The sequence below is a fragment of the Parasteatoda tepidariorum genome, chromosome 12 (assembly GCF_982258835.1).
Source record: "Parasteatoda tepidariorum strain Cologne lab strain chromosome 12, Ptep-v5.0, whole genome shotgun sequence".
NCBI lineage: Eukaryota > Metazoa > Arthropoda > Arachnida > Araneae > Theridiidae > Parasteatoda > Parasteatoda tepidariorum.
Window position 1 is genome coordinate 45,873,916 of NC_141766.1, and position 22,137 is coordinate 45,896,052.

A 22,137-nucleotide genomic window follows, 5' to 3' on the forward strand; every position below is an offset into this window, starting at 1 on the left:
TTGATTTATCATTTTAAAGTTTTGTCCAACAATTTTTATCTTAATATTTATTTAAATCAATTTCAAATTCTGATTGGATATACAAGTGGTATGTGCTACTACTTCTTGCGCACATGTATTTTTCAAGTACACACCCCTTTTATGCCCTGCCATTAACCTCTTCAAGACGGGCGAGTCATATATGCATTCTCAGGGTGTCGATAATCAGTTTAAAAAGAATAAAACTGGTAGCCTAAATATTATTTATTGCAGTTTATTTGTGGGCGGGGTAATAATAATTTGCTTTATTTAACTCACCACTACTTAGTTTGAATTAAAAATTGTATAGTTACACTTTTAACACACAAGGATTGGATGTATTAGATTTAAAGTGAAAGCAAGAATAGGTCAGTCAAAATAGCTGTGCCCAAACTTAAGCTACCACTTTTTATTTTTTACTATCTGATTCTGATTCCGTACGAATACATTTATGACTCGCCCGTCTCGAAAAAGTTTAAGCTATAAAGGGTTTTAGGCAAACAACGTTAAAGGGCACTAAAATATTTATAAAATACAGACAGCTGTTTCGGATGCTCAAAGGGCAACCTTCATCAGTGCAACAGAAAGAATTTAGCACAAAGGTCGCCCACTTGTGTATTTATAAAAGGATTATTAAAATTAAGCTTGTTTTTAAAATTTCTTCTTCAGTTCATCACCACTAGGAGATATACACCGAAGAGACATTGCATTATGACCACCCTCTATCTATAACAATGGGCTCGCCCAGGTTTTCATGGTTTCTCACCCAGGAACAATGTTTTCATGGGGCGCATTAAGACCCATAATCCTCATAGAACAATCCCTGACGTTTGTAAGCTACTTGAACATAGTTGCAGACCAGGTTCACCCATTCATGGCAACAGTTTTTCCTGCGGAGGATGGTATTTACCAACAGGATAATGCACCATGTCATGAGGGTCGAATCGTAGAGAAACATTCCAGTGACCTTCAAGTCATGTCTTGGCCCCCAAATTCACCTAACCTTAATCCAATAGAGCATTTGTGGTCCTAGTTCGGAAACCAAATCCGCGCTGCCACGCTACCCCCTCGCAATGTGAGGGAATTGCAGGATCAGTTGGTGAGCGCTTGGTACCAGATACCTCAGACTACCTATCAGCAAATTGTGGAATCAATGCCATGGCGGGAGCTAGCAGTTTAGAGGGCTAAAGGTGGTCCTACATGCTATTAGCAGGGGGTCATAATGTAATGGCTCTTCGGTGTATATCCATATAGATCATTTCTATTGACGCTAAATTATATTTATTAAATCCAGTTTTCATGGCCCCAACACTGGTGCCATTTCCGCACTAAGAAAATGACAATGACTAAAATTAAAATCCTTTACGAAAAATGATGCACTTTGAAATGATAATATTTTGAAGTCAATGGAGGTAACTTCTAAGAGTGACCAACCTCCAATAACGACCATTGAACTGTAGAACCGAGACTGGTCGCTCCTGAGAGGTTTCACTGTATTTTATACAATGCGCAAAATAAAAAACGGACTATCCTGAGTGACTTTTGATGAAATAATTGGATCTTCACTCTCTAGGACTCAATATTAATTTTTTGAGAGGATGATCTCAAATATGCTAATTAATTTGTGCAGACGATATTTTAAGTTGTGAAGTTCGATGCAAAAACGCGCTTTTTCTGAATAAACAAACTTTTTTTCCGACGAATTTGGATTTCTGACCCCCAAAAATATAGGAAGCAGCCATAATCAGGAAAAAATGAATTAAATGGCTTGGTCAGGAGAAAGGTCCATACTTTGGACCTTTTAATGGTAATTTTACTTTTTGCATATTTCACTATGTTAATAAGCTACCTCTGGAAGAAATTTTTCTACAAAGTGTGAAAAATGGTATGTTTGGGAATATGTTTAAATAATGTGAATACAACTCAATGCGAGGAACATTTTTATTTTTCACAAAAAAAATCATAACTAATGATGAGTATGAGTACAGCCGGCAGCTCTAGTGTTCCTCAGTATAGCGCCTTCTCGATCTAAAAAAATAAATTACATTAAAAAAGTACAATACAGACAAAACACATAAAATAATTATAACAACAGTAGTAAAAGCAACTAATAAGTCTAAAAGTCTTAGTTGTCCCGATATAATAGATCAGTGCCTTTTTAAAATAAAAAGTAGTGAATTGCTTCATGACTTGGTATATCTGTGATATATTTTAGAGATCTGAAGTACAGAGATTACCGCAACTAATTAAAACCTTAAGGACACGGTTTATGCCAATTTTCGCACATTGCATGTGAGTCTTGTAAAAATATATTTATGAAAGCGTATTGTGTTTATAAACAATCTCTATGTTCTGACATATTTTTGAAAATTAACGGCGAAATTATTTCAGTTTTATTTTACGTTTTTTAAAAAGAAAATTTTTTCGAAAAACCCAACTTATTCAAGACTTATTCCAGGGCTGACTACTTTCAACGCTTTTTGTAAAACTTTACTCTAGTGGAAGCTAAGTTTATGTTTTAAAGTATTCATTTAAACTTATTTTCCACACCACTACAGATAAATGTTCACTTTATTCCGGCTCTATCCGGGAGATGAGGCATTTAAAATGTTGGCAAGATTGCTAAACATTCTGAAAGCTTCAGTTTAAAAAAGTCTGCCACTCTATAAAATAACTTGCAAAAATCATAGTAGTTAGCAGGCCACTTTTGTTGTATTTATACAAATACTTGAATTCTAGTGTGTGGATTTCAAATTTAATATAAGTTCTATATATATATATATATACAAAAAATCAAAATTATTTTTTATCGTATTAAGTTGAACAATAACAAAATGTGCAATTCATAAATTTTGTTACCAGAATGAATATAAAAATAAAGTCTGTCGGGAAATCCGGAAGAGTTTTCAGGTATGCAAGTGTTGGCTTAAGGTCATATATTATATAAATCGCTCGACTCGAAGATGTCATATGCGAGCAACTACTTTTCATTTTAAAAACACTGCATAACCCCTATAAAAATCCTCCACAATTACTTTCTTTTTTTCCTTGAAAAATCAAGAGGAGTAGTTTTATACAAGTCAATTTTTGCAATTTCAAATATTTACTTTATTACTGTTTCATTTTACTTGTTCTAAGGATCCGTTTTGAAACAAGTTTATAGATTGGTGGTTTAAAGTTGCAATGGTTTCAGATATCTGCAATACTGAAAATGCGTTTGAACAATCGCTATTTTTCTTTTTAATAAAATGTCACGTTTTTCAAACTACATATTTTTGCAAATTGAAAAAAAATGTTCCTCATTTTATAAGATGCATTTTAATATAGTTGTTTTCTACTAATCGTTAATTTTTAACTTATCATTATAGTCATTTTTTTTCACCTAAAATTTCTTAATTTCTTTATATTATAACCAATTGATATCAATCAATCAATTACGCTTTTTAACTGTTTTATAAATTTCTCGTAGCAATTAATCCCCTTAACGTTGTTTTTCGATGGTCTGTCTTCAAGAAAAATAAAAAAATACATAGTTTAAGTGCCTTACACTTGAAACAATGCGATGATTTTAAACTATATATATAATCTTGCCGTAAAGAATTATCTGGGCAACAGCAAACTAAGCAAACAACAGCTTAAAACAAACAATATAAATATTTTAACAACTTTTCTTAAAATCGCCAATTTGGCGACATTTTTCCACCCTAGATGAAAATTATCAAAAACTTTGCCTTATTCTCAGTTTCTGCAAATTTCTATGAGCTCAGGTAATGCAGCATTCGAGTTAGTTTTTAAATATTAACAAATTAGACCGCAAGCGCTTTCGTTTTCACAAAACTGTGGCTTTTCTCAATAATGACGTTTTGCGCTATTTTCAAAATAAGCGTTGACAGAGACCTAAACTTGACCTAACAGCCATGAGTAACTGTTGTAAACTCACAGCAGTTATAAAAATAGTATATTATTCGCAAAAAAGCATCATTTCATATTAAGACGGAGCCTTCGAAAAACAACCTTTATCTGACATCGTGACAAAGATCTTGACAGCTATATCATAAACTGATTTTTAAAATAATGTCATGATGTCAAAAATGGTTACACTTAATTCTAATGTATCGAAAAAGTATTAAAAAATTATCTTTGGGAAATATTAAAAATTATATTTCTTATTTATTTATTTATTTGTTTGTTTGTCTGCTTATTTATTAAATTTTTGTGAATATGAATATTATTTTTAACATCGAACATTAATCACGTGCTCTGAACACGCATTATTTTTACGAATAAAAATAAAAATTGCATACATAATTTTTAACAACTTAATTTAAAAAATTTAAGCATTTTCTATTACGACAATTTAAAAAGGCATTAAGGCATTATTTTTCTTAAACTTGAGAAAGAAAATAACAAAAGGAATATAATTCTTAATTTAGTGTTCTTAACCATACTCAATTACTTTCCGTTATATTTTTCAGTATCACGACAAAAATTCTGTCAATTTTTCGTGCTTTAATAGTTAATTATGACAATAAGTATTGATTATTGTTGAAACGTTTATTTATTCAATTAGTAAATAAGTACGCTTATTATGAACAGTTTATTATATGCAAGCTAACAAGTTAATATTTTAAAAGTGTTAAACGTTATTATTATTATTTAAAATTATTTTCATTTAATAGTATTATTTATTAGTCACCATTGTGTAATATCAGTTTTAACACTGAAAATGAAAGTTACATACCCTTTTCTTATCCAAGTGATTTTTTTACTTTCTCAAAATCAGCTGCTGAATATGGAAACAATTGATTAACTCATTGATTACTAATGACTCAATTGATTAACTCATGACTCAATTGATTAACTAATTTAATTGACTCATTAGTTTAAAAAACAATAAAGTAAGTCTGCCTAAGTATCAAAAACTCAAATCATAAACCTGTTCAAAAAATTTACAACAGAAAAATAAATCATCAATGAAGGATTCCAGGCATCTCAAATGTTTCTTTAAAATCTTAATTGAAAATTATAGACAGTAAACAGAATAATATTCCAGTATATTAAATATTTTGCATCGCTCGCAGTTTAACATCCATTTTAAAATTTAACCAAAAAATAAAAATAGTATGCTACATACAGAGTGTCCTAGAATTATTGGAATATACTTTATAGGGAGGTAACAAAGATTCAGATTTGCAAAGGTGACGGAGTTAAAGAAGGTAACAAAGATTCAGATTTGCAATGGTAACGGAGTTAAAGAAGGTGACAACGATTCAGATTTAAATATTATATCACAAAGATTCAGATTTGCATAGCAACCCATTGTCGGAAACATCGCCATTTGCCGCTAGGTTAGTGTTGTTTATAAAATGGATTAGGCCTGGTGAACCAGTTCTGGCCACCACACTCTCCTGGTTTAAGCAGCATGGATTTCTTTATTTGGAGTACACTGAAAAGTTTTGCGTACGCAATGCCTGTGGATTCCTAAATGAATCTGGGTGTTAGAATCGCTTTTGCTGTTGCGGATATCCAACAAAATCCGGGTGTATTTGAACGAGTTCACCAATCCATGGCTCGACGGTGTGATGCATGCATTGCGAGCAATGGTGGAAACTTTGAACATCTTTTGTAACATTTTCCCATATTATCAATTGCAGCACATGTAATGTCTTTGACAAATAAATATCACAGATAATTTCTATCTCGTGTCTCTTTGTTTCCTGTATACTACTTTTTAATAACTCTCCCAACCATGAGTTGCTATCCAATTTTGAATCCTTGTAGTGTCCTCTACTTTCCCTAGAAGTTTGTCCCAATAATTACGGGACACTCAGTGTAGGAATCCTACTCCACAGCAAATCAAGTCTAATAACTTTCGAAAAGCTTCAACTAAGGTTATAATAGTGGCATCAAAGTATAGTAAAGTGGCTATGAGCTACAAAGTCAGATCTCTCCCAGCACCACATGGAATACTGTGGCTTTAATAAAATTAAAAAGATAATTTCAAAGTGTTAGAACATCATCGATTTAGAAACCTTGTTTGAATTAATGCAAAGAAGAAAAGAAAAATTTAAAACACGCGTTTGTTTGCGATTTTCCAAACTAGGACTTCATGAAACAATTTAAGCGATTTTCCCCTCTAGCACAATCTAGTGTGTAAATCGGTGATACTCTGCACCATTGAGTTCTATGTTTGCCCTATCTTTCCCCATTTTCAAAATAAAAACACCATTTGCAACATATGGCGTGTTAAACAGCACGCCACATTGCAGCTCGTAGTCACTTTACTTTATATAAACACCTAAACACCACTATAACTCAAGCCGTTCGAAAGTTAAAAATATAGATATAGTCTTTGGGTGTATAGTCACATAGAAAATGCGTAATAAATTCCAATTTGCTAAAATATTTCAGTTTAACAAAACGCATATAAAAATAAATTGTTTAGAGCCTCATTACAAAAAGTCAATTTTTAGGGATTAATTATTTGATTACGGAGAAAAGATTCATATCCAAAAACTTAATGTAAAAAAATATTATACAGGGGTTTCGTTACGATCCCTATTTAATTAAGCTTGTTTTATTTTTATAATTTTTAATGCATTAATTTTAAAATTGTGATGTCTATTTTGCAAAATACGTTTATGTTTAGCATTTAACTTTTAATTCTAACATAAAAGCTAAGCAAGTATTACGAAACTCAACAAAATATTTAATCTTGCAACTTGGAAAATCTCATTTAAAAGAAAATTATCAAATGAGTTATACTTGTAAATTAGTCCAGCATTTAATGCTCGTGTTAGAAGATGTTAACACATTTACTTTATTAAACAGATTTTAACCACCATCAGTATCATCATCATCATCGCCTTTTGTGAGAACTCTTGTAAATCTTCTTATACTAATGTATCCTTCTCTATCTACAGGAGCTTCTTTTAAACATATGTCGGCCTAAAATAAATAAAATCATAAAATATCAATGAAAATTGACCAATTACATGCCATCTTGTACGGCCATTGAGAAATTTCTTTCTTAGAGGTAGCAACATTATAGCGTTTTGACGTGTTAAATCTTTAGTTTAGAGCTTCAAAAAAGATTTCTACCTACCACGAAAAATCGGTAATAAAAAAAAACAAGTGGATATGATCTATTTGTTAGCTTAATTTTCTCTTGTATGTTTAAATAGTTAAACTTTCAGAAAATATTTCTAACTTTAATTGTTGTTTCACTCCCAGTTCGTGAATTATTTTTCAGCTACCGTAAAAGTTGACAAGCATGCTATTTCGATTTAAGAAAAATTGCAGAAAACATTTTAGAGTTATAATAAAACTGCAAATAAAGTTTTTTTTTTAATTTCATCAGTTTTTTATTTTTTTTTATAGTATCTAGGTCATTTTTCGCTTCTTAATATTTTAACCTTGATCATTATTGTGAGAATTGCAATCTTAAATGTTTCCCTTTCTTAATGTTTTTTAAATGTTTCCCTTTCTTAATTTATTGCCTTAAAAGAAACGAAATCTTTGTTAGTGGCATTAAATTGACTCAAATAAAATTGTTCCAAAGCACAAAATGTTCTACTATTCGGAAGTTTTCACAAAGCACAATATTGCAGAAATTTTCCCACAATCTTTAAGTTGTATGTTTTTTCTTAAAGAAAAAAATTTTACACTTCCCAGTGACAATATTTAAATCTTGTACGACTCGAGAGTACAGTGTTTAAAATTTAGTATATAAACTGATACTAAAAATAAAACTTACTTCTTCTTCCGTAAATTTGTCTCCTCTCTTGCGTAATGTGCTTTTTAATCTGAAAAGTATGAGAAATAGAACTTAAAATTGGCATCTACATAAGTATTCCCCTTTATATGAGGTAGTAAAATATGAGAAACTACTATACTGGCTGTATCACAGTAAAACCGTTATTTGCAAGGTTGCAAAAAATTAAAAATTTTAAAGGAAGGGAATAATATTTTGTAAATTGTGAAAAGTATTAAAAATGAAGAAGTTTAAAGGAGAAACTTTTTCATTAAGCACTAAAACAGCTGCGACTTCAAAAATCTAAGAAAAATATAATTTTACAAAAAAGTCACATCTCAGTATTGGTATGCCTTGCAATAAGATGTGTGGCTGATCTTCCTCGGGGTACTGAAAAATGTTTAAAGATACAGGGGTTGGGCAAAATTATGATTATACTTCTATACTAACTCATTGTTTCATATTTCTCAGGAAATACTTAGAGAATTATTTCAAAACTTTAGAAGTGTTTAGGACATGCGATTTCTGATACATATCTATAAAAGATTAAAGTTTTTAGTGATTTAAGGGACCGGCATTAAATTACGATAAAAAAGGAATGTGTTTGAGCCCCCAATGATAAAAATTATAGAGATAAGCTTATAACTTGCATAAGTTACTTCGGTTATCAAATGCAATAATTGCGCAAAATTGTCGTGTATCTAGCTTTAATATTCATGGAGTATGTGGACATTTTTATGAAAAAAAAAAATTTATTTTCTCTTCGTTTTATTGCTATATAACTATAGAAAAATTCAAACAAATTAAACGAAACAAAAGATTTAGAAAAAGTTTTATGTAGCAAGAATATAATTTTTCAGGAATATAATTCATTATAATCAGGAATATAAACAAGAATATAAGTTTTCAGGAATATAATTAATAATAATCAGGAATATGAACAAGAATATAATTTTGCTTATAATTTTTATATAACAAGAATATAATTGTCCCGTGCCCCAGGACTGTGTGGGGAGTTGTGTAGTCCCTCAATTTTTGTGAAGAATCTTTTCATATTTGCTGTCTGAAAGTGTTGTCCAAGCTTCCATTTTTTTGACAAATACCGGCGCTCTTTTCTCTGTATTTCACTTTTACAAAAAAGAATATTGCAAGAGTTGCGCGCACTTTTTCTTAAATTACTAATAATTAATTATAAAAAACTTTCTTAAATTATTAATAATATTAATTATAATGGCTATTTATAGTTAATTTTTATAAAAATTTCTCCGCACAGATTACAGATTTTAAGTCTCTTGTAAGTATCATGTTCATGTTCATTGTTGAATGGTGCAAAAAATTAAAAATTTACCCTTAGATACCTTTTGATCTACAGATCGGATTTTCACGTACAAGGACTCAATCTTAATGTTTTGAGGACCTACTCTTTATTATGCGAATTAAATAGCACCGGTGATTTTCTCAAGTTAAGAAATCACGAACACTTCCATTTTCTTCATGAATATACCTTTTTTCAACTGATTCAGATTTTAGATCCTCAAAATGTAGGAAGTAGCGACAGTCTGAATAAAATAGGTATAAACAATTTGTATTATTTCTTATATTTTAATTGCAGAAGGAACGAGTTAATTTTTAGACATGTAGTTAAACATTTTTGTATCACATCAACTTAAAAATAAAAATATTTTTGTAAGTTGGTAATACAGACTTCTTTAAGAGGTTTGTTATTTTTTTCCTTATTTTTCTCTCTATTTATCAAAATTAAAATTAAAATAATTTAAAAAACAGCCTCTTATCAAAAATTAACTTATCGTGTAATGTAAACTGAATGTTATCTTGATCTTATCATTTCATGACATTTACTCACACTTCCTCTTTCATTTTTCCATCGCCTTCGTCAAAAATAGAAAAGGCTGACATAATGACATCTTCTTCATCGGTACCTAGTAAATAAAAGTAACTATAAATAATGCTAAATAAATAATATTACTTACTTGTCAAAGAATCATCTCACAAAGAAGTATATCATAGAATTCTTGGCTTTATTATTTTTAAGTTTTTATTCAAGGGCTTAACTCTTTGATGTAGAGTTTTCATTATAAAATATTTTTCTTAATTTTTTGATTATTTTGTATTAATTTAGTTCAAAACTAGTGAAACATATTATATTTAGCCTTTTAATAATTAATGGTTATGAAATATATCATGGGACCCTTTCTGCGTTATAGATAAACCTTAACAGTAATTTCTCAAATTTGATCTTATTTGCGGCTATTTAGATTTAAGAGAAACAGTAATTCATCATTGAAATTTTTAATGTGCAAAATCAATTAATGATAATTTATTATATAGAATGAAAAAAAATTCACACTACATTTCTTTTGGATTTTATATTTTTGTACAAATACAACTCCAATAATCTAATAGATTTCATTTAGCATATATTAGATTGATTCTTATAGTAAAGAATACCAAAATGTATTTTTACCAGTAATTAAAGCTTCAAAAAAAATATTTATATCGGGATCAAACTACGCTACCACAATGCACTATATATATATATATATATATATATATTTATATATATATATATATATATATATATATATATATATATATATATATATATATATATATTCAGAGAGCTAGAGAAAAATATAATTCCGTGTCCCAATTAAGCCAAAGGAATAAAGTAATTAATACAATTCATAAGAGATCTCCTTCATTGTGACCAAATTACAGAGCGACTATAAACTATAAATATAGAGCATCAGAAAAAATATATGCATTGGTGTCCCATCTGCGCTAAAGGGTTAAAGTAGTTCATAGGATTCTTAATAGGTCTCTTTCATCTGGACCCAACTCATCTGCCAATGGTGCAAACGCAAAGTTAAATTTACTTTTAGTCACTGATAGTTAAAGTTAAATATAAACTAAAAGCTTGTTATTATCTCTAATTGACATTATCTTTTGTTCATTAATTTTTCGACAAGGTGAGAATCAGATTCAAAACCTAGTCAGACCATGAGAAATATAGTGCTTGGTGTTGTAGAATTGCCATGGAATTTTTCTGACAAAATTACTCCACTACAATTTTGCAATGAGCATTTTTAAAATGGTAATTAATTGTTATACATGTGTCTACTTTTATATTTTTGAAAAAGATATTTCTTTCTTAGTAATTTACGTTAAAAGAAATTTTCAGCGTCTTAAAAATCAGTATTAGTCAAGTTAAATAAAAGAAAGAAACTTAATATTGAAAAACTTAAATAATAAATATTAAGTAAGTATAATATAGAATACAACTACATTCGTATTAAATTACTTATATAAAATTACTAAGTGCATAATTTATTGCGTTAATTGACTGAGAAGAGACAATTAAAATTATACTCCCACGTTCCAAATTAATTGCTACATGTAAGTCGAAAATATTGTCTGCAACCCTAACTCAGTGAGACAGTGATTATTATTGTATGAATGCAGCTTACTCTAACGTACAGATTGGACAAAAATAGGAAAACCCTTCTTTATCAACTCTACAGAAGCAGTTTCTCTTTTAGCAGTAAATGTTTTAAGAGATTGCAATGTCCTAATGTACAACAGAATGTCCTAATGTACAGAACATGGCAAATCTGTTGACACAATATTAAAAATCGAGCTTGATGCTTTTAGAAATAGTGTCCCATCTACTCATACATAATTTACATGAATCAAACTGAGAGTATAGTTTGTCCATGTATAGAACTTCCCCAGCCATTCATCTGGAGCAGTGGTGGTAACTATGGTAACTAGGTTTAACTATTTCAAGTCATTTAAGACAGGTTTTGGCTTGAGCCGGTGAGATAAAGAGAATCAACGAAGAAAGAAGCTTCCCTCTTTGAAATGTGCTATTTATTGTTTCCAAAACAGCAGATGGCCTCAGACTTCGTGGCGAGAGGAGTTCTTACTATAGACAAACTATAGGAAGTTAAATAACACTTTTTAAATAACACCTTTTTCAATAACACTATAATTAAGAAAGTATTCTAATATGAATATTTCAGTCCTCTAAAATTATTTCAAAATTGCTGGTCCTCAAAATAATATCCCCTAATGTAATATTATTTGAAATCATAAATTTCAAAATCATATATTTCAAACTCCTATTACTCAGAGTTAAATATTTCAAGTCCTTATTATTGAATGAAATAAATATTTGCCTGATATCCGTTCGCCAAAGATAGTGAGAAACATTGTAAAGTTTAAAGGTCCTGGTGCTTCAGCAAGCATTGAAGTCAAATCTTCATCGTCAACTTCTCGGCCTAAAAAATAACAGAGGTTCATTAAAAGTTATGATATTTCATTATAATTTCTCTAAAACTATAACATCTGGGCCAAACCAAATTGCTTTGAAGCATACATTAGAATTATAAAATTAAATTAATATATTAATCTAATCAAAATATATTATTTGAAACAATATTTCCTTTTAAATTATGTACTGCACAAGGTGCCATGTAATTACCCAGGGCTAGTAATTACCAGCTTTAGTATTTGTTTCTAAAATCTTTACAGATAAAGAGGTTAAAAAAGTATGCACATTAGGTATTGGAAATTAATATTTAAGTGAGAGAAAAACTTTATCGAAATATAAATAATAACTAATAAGAACCCGGTGGTTGCCGAAAGTATGATAAAGCAAATCAAATGCAATAATTAGAAACCCATTCAAGTTTAATCAAGCTATATAGTTTCGACGTTTCTAATGTTGCCTTCCTTACTACTAATTTATATATATATATATACATACCCTCCAACTGCTACGGAATTTCCGTAGTTTCAGAAATCTTCTTTTCAGACGGTAGCAAAATTATGTCTTAATATCTTAATATTCAAAAAAAATTAATTTTAGCATAACTTGCCCACTATTACTTATAAAAGTGCATGCCATATGGCTAGATTCTTAAGTTCTGATAAAAGTTTTATGAGAGATCCATTTGCTTTAAAAATTTCTACTTTGGTTCGCTACCACTAGAAAGAATTATTTTCAAAGTCCTCATAAGTTGGAGGGTATATATATATATATATATATATATATATATATATATATATATAAGTTCAAAATGAAGAATAAAACAAAGAAAAATTATAGACATATGAAAAAAAGGGGGTGGGAAATAATAAGTAAAAAAAAAACAACAAACAATATTTTATTTTAAAAAAAAAAAAAAAAAAAAAAAAAAAAAAAAGTGAAATGTTAATTAAAAAACCGGAAAAAAAGCCGGAAAAAAAAGATATAATCTTTTCTTCAGCCCACACGATTATATCCGCAAAACAGAGTGCTTTCTGATATTGTATCAATAAAGCCAAAGCAAAATATATTAATACAATAGTGTGAGGAGCACTCAAAAAAATTTTTATTAAATAACAACGTAAAAATATATCATAAAAAGTAAATATAACATGTAAAAACAGATAATAAAATAAAATAAAAAGAAAAAATAAAATAAAAAACATTAAAAAGGGGGGACTATAAAGCGAGTAGCAAAATCATAACAACTTACTTGGACAGTTATTTTTCAAGAATGATTTAAAAATGTTTTCGCAGAAAGATTGCCAGATTACAAAATATGAAAACAAAAGATGAAAACAAAAGCGCAAATTGAGTGTAACAAAAGGGTTCTAAAGTGTCGTTCTTACTGCACTGCTGAAGTGATTTGTTATTCTGAGTTTTGATTTGTTAGTTACCAAGGATGGGCCCGAAATGGATGTGCACAAGGTAATATTATACTGGATAATTTTAAAAATTGATCATAAATAGTTTTAGAAGATAGATGTTTATTTAAGAAAAAATATAAAATAGAAAAGAGAAACATAAATTGCCTGCTTTGTAAATAATTTTAGCCGCGGATTTGCACGATATGGATTAGTACATAGAAAAATTATTTAAATTATCAAAGAAAAAATTTTAATAGATAATTTTTAACACGGATTTGCCCGAAATGGATTTGCACATGGAAAAATTAACAAAGAAAAAATTTTAGCAGATAATTTTAACCACGGATTTGCCCGAAATGGATTTGCACATGGAATTGTATAAATTAATAAAGAAATTTTTAGCAAACAATTTATCCACGGATTTGCCCGAAATGGATTTGCACATGGAAAAACTGTATACATTAACAAGGGAAATTATTTAGCAAAGGAATTTTTAGTAAATAATTCTAACCACGGATTTGCCCGAAATGGATTTGCACATGGAAAGATTAACAAAGAAAAAATTTTAGTACATAATTATAGCCACGGATTTGCCCGAAATGGATTTGCACATGGAAAAATTACATAAATTAACAAAGAAATTATTTAGTAAATAATTTTGGCAATGAATTTTGGCCTGAAATGGATTTGCACATGGGAAAATCATAAAAATTAACAAAAAAATGTTTAGAAAATATATCCACCAAAATATACGATTAATTCAATGATTTTATATAAAATTTTATTACATTAGTTGGGTATCCATTGTTTTTTATCAGATTTTGAAAGAGTTTATCGATTTGTATTTTGGATAAATAAATATTACTACATATTCTTTTAATTCTGTTCATTTCATTAAAAGTGGTATTTAAATAGATGCTCCTAGAAACATTAGAATTCCAAGTAACTAGTTTATTAATATTAAAATTAAAATCATTTCTTTTATCGTATAAATCAACAAAGCAGATATTTTCAACTTTCATAATACCCAAATCCAAAAAATTGAAATTAATATTATCATCATGATTACGAAGTAAGATTAATTCCTCAGGGTATATATCACTCAATAAAACAGTAAAATCTTGGAAATCTTCATTTTGAACTTATCTAATGAGTGCTGTTTACTTGCAGCTTAAGCGCAATAAATGTTACTTATTGTTTTCTTAATTTTCTTAGTGTTTTCTTGTATTTATTTTTTTATTATATATATATATATATATATATATATATATATATATATATATATATATATATATATATATATATATATATATATATATATATATATATATATATATATATATATATATATATATATATATATATAAATATATATATATATATATGTATATATGTAAGTTGGAACCATTTAGAAAAGAGAAAAAACAAGATAAAGTTTTTTTTAAAAAAAAACGCATCTATTGGAATATTTTTAGTGGACAATATATTGAATTACGTTCACGCTGAATACATACCCAATAGTTCGAAGGTAAGCTTCAAATCATGTTTCGAAATAAATCCGTCCTTATCTTGATCAATAAGTTGAAATGCCTGTAAATATACGTTTAATAATTACTTTGTACATGTATTTAAATATTTTATGATAAAATATAAATAAGCTACAAAAACACTGCATTGAAAAATTTTTAAAAGAAGGAAGTCCAATTTTAAAATAGCAAATCAACTAATTAGTAGTTAATTCATTAGTAAATTAGCTTTTAGAAACACTTGATAGTTTAGCATTATTAACATATTTATTTGCGGAAGGCACAAAAACATACCTTCAGGCGGTGAGGGGGGGAATAATTATATAAAAAAAAGCGATAAGACATTTACTTTTAAATTAAACATCCCATAAAAATTCCAAAAAAATAATAATAAATAAGTCTAAAGAGTAGATCTTAATCGCATGAAAAAGTGAAAAATGCTTTTCAGACATCTTTTAAAAATAAAAAAAAATTATTCCAGGAAGATACCTCTTTGAATTCTTGCACCTTCCTTTGCGTAAACATCGCAAAAATATTCGAACCACATCTTTGAGCTTTTCTTTTTGTGGATGCTTTTTTTTCTGGTACTGGAACTGGAACTTGAATCTCTGGAGGAGGAGGTTCTTGTGGTGCTTCTTCCTCTTGAACTACGTTTTCTCCTTCTTGAGTAGCATCAGCATCTTGAGTCTTCTTTTTGCTCTTCTTCTTCTTTTCCTTTTTTTCTTCGTCACCCTAATGATTAATGTGAAAGTATAAACAAACTTTTAAAAAAAATGAAAGCGTAAACATTTGATCTATGATTCATTTTTTATATATATGCATATATAAACAGAATTCTTTTTTGAATCTGATTTTTTTCTTTCTTTTAATATCAAATCGGATCGGAGATATTCAAATCGTCTTTTTTTCATAAGTTGCCAAATAAGATTCACTACAAAATTATAATGAAAAAAAAAATTTTTCCTCCCATACGCACCATAAAAGAATTACTTTAATTATTTATATATTACACAGTTTTCAGCAATTTTTTTTGCAAATTTTGAAGCAAAATTTTAGTAATTTATTTTAAATTACTAAAAAAAAATTTTTCATTTTATTGAATATTCTTAAAATTATTGCAAATAAGAGTAAGACAAAAAAAATAGGTTTTTATAAAAATGTTTATGTCCCCACAAATATTTAAGTAAGGCTTACAAAATTTTTTGCATTATTGCACATAATGACCAAAATTATTGTTACAAGTTATAAATTTATTACTACATATTTTGGCATAGGGTGTTCAAAAACACTATTTCCCATTTGTAATTTATTGTTGGTCCCTCAAACCTCTAAAAGTCTTGAACTTCATTGATATGTATGAGAAATCGCATGATCTGGAGTTATAAAATTATTCTTTAAGTATATCTTGAGAAATATTTAAGAAAAAAACATTTTAGTAATAGAAGTGTTTCAAGTGTTCAAGTGTTGTAAAATAGTAATTTACATTTTCACTTTTTCTATTTAACACAGTACCTTATAGCTACAGAGAATAAATAAGGTATACTTATTTATACCTCACTTATTTCAACTGAGCCAGCTTTTTAAGTAAGATATTAGTATAAATGTATGCCTTTAGCAAGTATTGCTGCATACTAAGATATCTCAATTTCTTTAATTTTTTTTTTCCTTTTTATCCTAAATCATGATGAACTTATCACATGAATTGATAATTCAATAAGGAAATGTAAAAGACCCCATCGGGATTTAAAAGCCTATCTCAGACTATGACTACGATATTGCTTCAATAATTAATATGAACTTTGCAACTCCTAGAAAAATATTTTCCCCAAAACAGGAAAATGTGTGCATCCGTACATTTTTATGAGTTACGATAAATTAAAACAAAGAAAAAAAATAGTGCTCGGTGCCTTTTTAAAGCCTAAGTTTTAATTAACGGAACCGCCAACTTTCAGTGCCTTTGGGGGAAATTTCTTAAACTAAGCTTATGTTTTAATGTATGATTTTTTATTTTGTAAATTTGATATTAATTAATTTCTCACACCATTATATGTAAATGGTTCAAAATATTCTTGTGAAAGCGCTACTGTGTTCCTGTTGACACATGCAAAATTAACACTTGTTCAGAAAGTTTTAATTTTCAATTGTCTACCACTCTTTAAAATATTTTGTCAAATGTCTAGCAGTTGACAGTCGTTAAGACATTTTTTTTTTTTAATTTGAAAATTGTGGTCGAGCATTAACAATTACAGCCTACAGTCATATTTATACAGCCTCCATAACATTACACAGTCTCCTCCCGTTATTGAGGAACAAGTTTTGAAGGAAATTAAAAAAAAATTCATCGCATGTAGCATAGAAGAATCAAATAAGAGCATTATAAATTGCAATACAACTTAACTCTGTGTTATATTTAAAGCTTTTTGATGTCATGAAAAAAAAAAATTTTTTTAATAGATTAAGAAAAACTAAAAAAATTCATTTAGAAAACAGCTGCTATTATGATCTTTTCACAGCAGTATTCGAAAGTTTATTTAATTTATTCATTATTTTTCGAAAAAATAGAGAAAGCACCACAGTAATTCCATAATTAGCATTTTCAATAGAGTCTCGTTAACGTGAATTTCTTTTAACGTGAACTAATTTCCAATTCCAGGTCAAATTGTAAACGGATATAATACTTGCATACTGATATAATATTTTTAAATATTTTTAACGTGAATGATCTTTTAAAATGAACTCGAATTTCCTTATCCTTGGAAAAAATTCTATTTTTAAAATGAACGGAGCATTTATTTTCCTTCTGATAGGTCAGAAAACTGATCATTCAATTCATTTGAATGCTTTGTTACAGTGTTGATAAGGATATTAATTAAACCACTCCATCCTATAAAGGGTATGCGGAAAAAATAAGACCCCCCCCCCCAAAAAAAAAGATGCAGATTCGTCACTGACAATGCTGTCTAGAGGGCCGGTGAAGCCCCTTCCCCTTGTGACATTAATTTAAAATCCAATAAAATACAAAGAAGCATACCGGTGACTGTAAACAGCTCGAAATTTACAAAATTAAAATCAAAACAAAATATCGTTATAATTGTCAAGGCAGGGGGCAATCCTGACTGCAAGGGGACTCTAACCCATGATCTGTCTACCACTGAGGATATTTTACGTCAGCACTGTGCTTGGTGCAAGCACGAGGCGGAAATCGTATCGACCGATCATCACTGGTATTCGAACCCGTTTCACCTCCTTGAAAGGCGAACGTTCTTTCCCCTAAGCCATCACAGCTCTCTCCTTATAGTTAGTTACTTTTAAATATTTTTTTATTTACTTCTACAGAATTATAAAAAAATTTTAAAAAATTATTTAAAAAAAATAGAGCACTAAAAGTAAGTACACGTTTTGAATTTCTCCAGGAGTATAATTTTTTCCCCTCCTTTATAAATTTACTTTATTTTTGAATATAATTTGTTGCATTTATTATAAGATGCATAGAAGTTTTTAATTTAACATGAAGCGCAAAATAAAAACATTTACCGAGAAGAAATATATATTAATTTACATTTCATATTCATAATAGAAATTTAAGATAAGAAAATACAAATAGATAACAGAAACAGATAATAGAAAATGTCTGTAGGTACGATTTTTATCAAAAGAATTCTTGTACTGATAACGCGAACTATTTTTATGACGAACAAATTTCAAAATCTAAGTCAAACTTTTTTCAAATTCGAGTCGTCCACAAATAATGTTACGTAATTTTTAAATATATTTTTGAGCCTCCTTTCTCCGTTGTCACACTTCATCATACCCTCTTTCTCCCTCTTGTCACATGTCATATTATATTTTACTCAGTCTAACATAAACTTGCATCCCCACACCTGAATTAGATAAGATCAAGTACTTTTTTACTGGCGTTGAACAGCCGATCCAATTCTGAGTTTGCACTATCAGTGCTCAAATTCATGGCCTTGTAATTTAAAACAAAACCCAGAAGACAAGGGAACTCCTTTATCAAGCATTGAGACAAACTAGCCTTCGTGGAGGACTTTTTGATTGAACTAATCCCCCTTCACGTTACATGGAAAGGAAAACCACGAAAACCTCCCACTGTTAACTCGTCGGAAAGGGGATTCTAACCCATGATATTTTAAGTCAGCATTGTGGTCGGTGCGAGACGGGAGCAGAATCCATATCAACCAGAAACCGCTGGGATTCGTACCTGTAGTCTCTTATTGGGAGGCGAACACTCTATCCCTTGTGCGATCTCCTCTATATTATCAACTAGTACTAGTATAAATGCAACGAAAATTCCCCAATGTAATTTAATAACATTTTTTTAACTTTAGGAACATAAAATAGTGCTTTAAATTGCCATCAGTGAATAAAGGACTGAAAAAATTAATTTTTAGTTAAACACTCAAATTTAATTTCAGTTAATTTTAGTAAAAGTTCATTGATAGTAAGAACTCCAGAAAATCTCCTAACTTCCTTTTTTTAGTGGTAACAAAACTTAAACCTGAATATTTTGCATAGCAGCTAACTTACACGGAAGAGGTTTTAGGAAGTTTTTAGCAAGCATAATAAAAGCTAAGATATTGAGCGTTTTCCTTGAGAGACAGTTTCAATGAAAGAATTGTCAAAAATAATGAAATTTATCCACTCATAATTACTGATAAGGATACAGCGCATATTTACTGATAGGGATAAAAATACACATATACAATAGTAATACATGCACAATCGCTTTATAATTCCAATCATTTGCGTGTGTTGCATAACTTTATATTCCCTGTAAGTTAGATTCAATTTGCATAATTCCTTCATGATGATGTAATTTTCACTAACATAAAAGTATATATATGTACTTCTACTTTTTACATCATTGCAAGATTTGTGTTTGGGCATTAATAGTAAATTGTTTAATAAAATAGGAGGATGACATACTAGAAGTAAAGTAACTCTCAGGAAACAATATTATGGAAGTGTGTGTTGTGAAAATGTCACCTCTTGAAAAATTGAGCTCTATCACATATCGCCCTTCAATATCTTTATATCTATATATCTTTATAATCGACAATTTAACAATATTTCATATCTGTCAGTGCTTACTTTTTCCGAGAATGATTTTTATTAAATTAACGATTAAATTACAATTGCAGGCTAGAAAAAAAAATTTTTTTTGAATTATATATTTTGTGCGTGCCTTTAAAAATTTAAAACATATTAGTAACGTTAAGACAAAAAATTTTGTTTTATAGTATTCGTAACAACAAAATTATTTCATCATTTCTAAACGAGAAATCCTGTTTTTCTAACAAATTTCTACTCGAGTTTACTTCCACTAGAAAAACGTGTTTCGCCGAAAAAGTATTGTGCTTAAAAAACTATTACTACTAAAAAACATAGTAGTAATGCTAAGACAAAAAATTTTGTTTTATACAATTCGTAACAGCAAAAATATTTTATCACTTCCAAACTAGAAATCCTGTTTTTCTAACAAATGTCCACTCGAGTTTACTTCCACTAGAAAAAAATATTTCGCCTAAACCACAATTTTTGAAGAATATGAATGTTCCTAATTTAAAGTTATTACTTAAAAATTAATACGAAAAATCCTTGCTGCATTAACAACATGGAACAATTTTAAAATCACTATCAATAAGAGAACATTACTTACCATAATAAAGAGCTAGAAAGATAGGAGCACACACTAAATTAAATTTAATCCAAATGCATAAAGTAGAAATGGCAGCTACCGTTTGAAACCTTAAATAGATATTCCCTCATTAATTGGGACGTTTTTTTTTTAATGTAACTTCCGTTTCGTGTAAACTCACCTAAATTTGGAAACCTGTGGGCTGAGGCTTCAAATGACAACTACAGAAATTAAAAATAAAAATCTTATTTTGTTTACATTATACCACAAATAAGCGCTCAGTAAGAGAAGGGCGAGCACCTTTTTTTCTTAATTAATGAAGATCTCTGAGTTAAATTCTCAGGTAAAAGAGCCAAATATTTTTATCATAAAAATAAGTCTTTTAAAATTACTTCTGTCGGTGAAAGTTGAGACTTCACGTGAATGAAAAAGCTTGTTTCAAAAATAATTAAATTTCATTAAAAAAAAAAGTCTTTTGAATGATAAAATTATGCATTATCTACACTACCAGAATTTTCTTTCTCTAGTTTGTCTACCATATTACGTTTTAGGACCATCAAATGAATGCCTAAGTGATCTCATAGTTATTTTTATGGATATTTGATATTATGTAGAAAAAATAATAATTTTTATTCTAATTTTGTTAAAGATGAGACACTGGACTACTGATCGATGCTATCTTCAGAGTTTAATCAGTGCATTGTTGGATAAATTCGATACTTTTGAAAGTGAAAATTCCCTTCATAGTAAATCCTGTTCTTTGTTACATGCTATAGTGGTATAAATTTTAACTGAAACATTAATTCAACCATAAGTTAGAGTTTTTAGTGATCTGTCACGTATTTTATCTTATGTTATTCGTTAATTTTATTTTATGGATATTAGTTAATAAAGAAAATTCAACTGAGACATTAACAGTTGCCAAACTTCCATCAAACTCTTATAATAAATCTCAACGAGCAATTATAATGCCTTCTGATGATGTATCTGCTGTGACAAAACAAATAATTGCCAAAAAAGTTACTTCACCATCCAGATTAACTGTACCTACGTTGAGCAATTGTAATAAAAAGCTCCAAATATCAGCGAAAATCCCGGTCATGAACTCAGTGTTGAAAGCTCAAGTTTTACTTCACTAGCTGTTAGCTTAAAATCTTCAAGCAATAGTTATCTTTCTTATTATGATAAATGTAATATAACTCATTTAGAATGTGATGGTAGCGCATCAGATATCTGTGATAATGCTTTGATAAAATGGTCTAAAAGTGCTGATTACATACGACAGATGCCACAATTTAAAGCTCTGAATGAAAAAGATTATGACATAAAGTTGCAAAAAGGAAATAATAAAAAGTTTGTTGTTGTCAAATCTGATTCAAATTCCAACTGTAGTATAGAACAAGAAGAAGCTGTGGAATTAGGAGTTCCTACTTTATTTACTGATTATATAAAATTATGCATAATCTATACTATAAAAATATTTC

The 22,137-nt window shown here is 29.0% G+C and overlaps 1 protein-coding gene across 2 annotated transcripts; it reads right to left on the reverse strand.

The window, feature by feature from the left end:
* Window positions 1-1,941: 1,941 nt before the first annotated feature.
* LOC107443858 (myosin regulatory light chain 12A) lies at window positions 1,942-20,782 on the reverse strand. 2 transcript variants are annotated; one of them, XM_071188188.2, is made up of 8 exons: window positions 20,675-20,782; window positions 15,484-15,726; window positions 14,983-15,058; window positions 11,971-12,072; window positions 9,636-9,711; window positions 7,775-7,823; window positions 6,861-6,966; window positions 1,942-2,046 (listed from the first exon to the last, which is right to left on the reverse strand). In XM_071188188.2, exons 1-8 carry the CDS (start codon window positions 20,675-20,677, stop codon window positions 1,985-1,987), a joined length of 717 nt encoding a protein of 238 aa, XP_071044289.1. In that variant the 5' UTR covers window positions 20,678-20,782; the 3' UTR covers window positions 1,942-1,984. The 2 variants fall into 2 exon arrangements, with proteins under 2 accessions (XP_071044289.1, XP_042897989.1); XM_043042055.3 differs by having other exon boundaries at window positions 6,838-6,966.
* Between the last annotated feature and the right edge of the window lie 1,355 nt (window positions 20,783-22,137).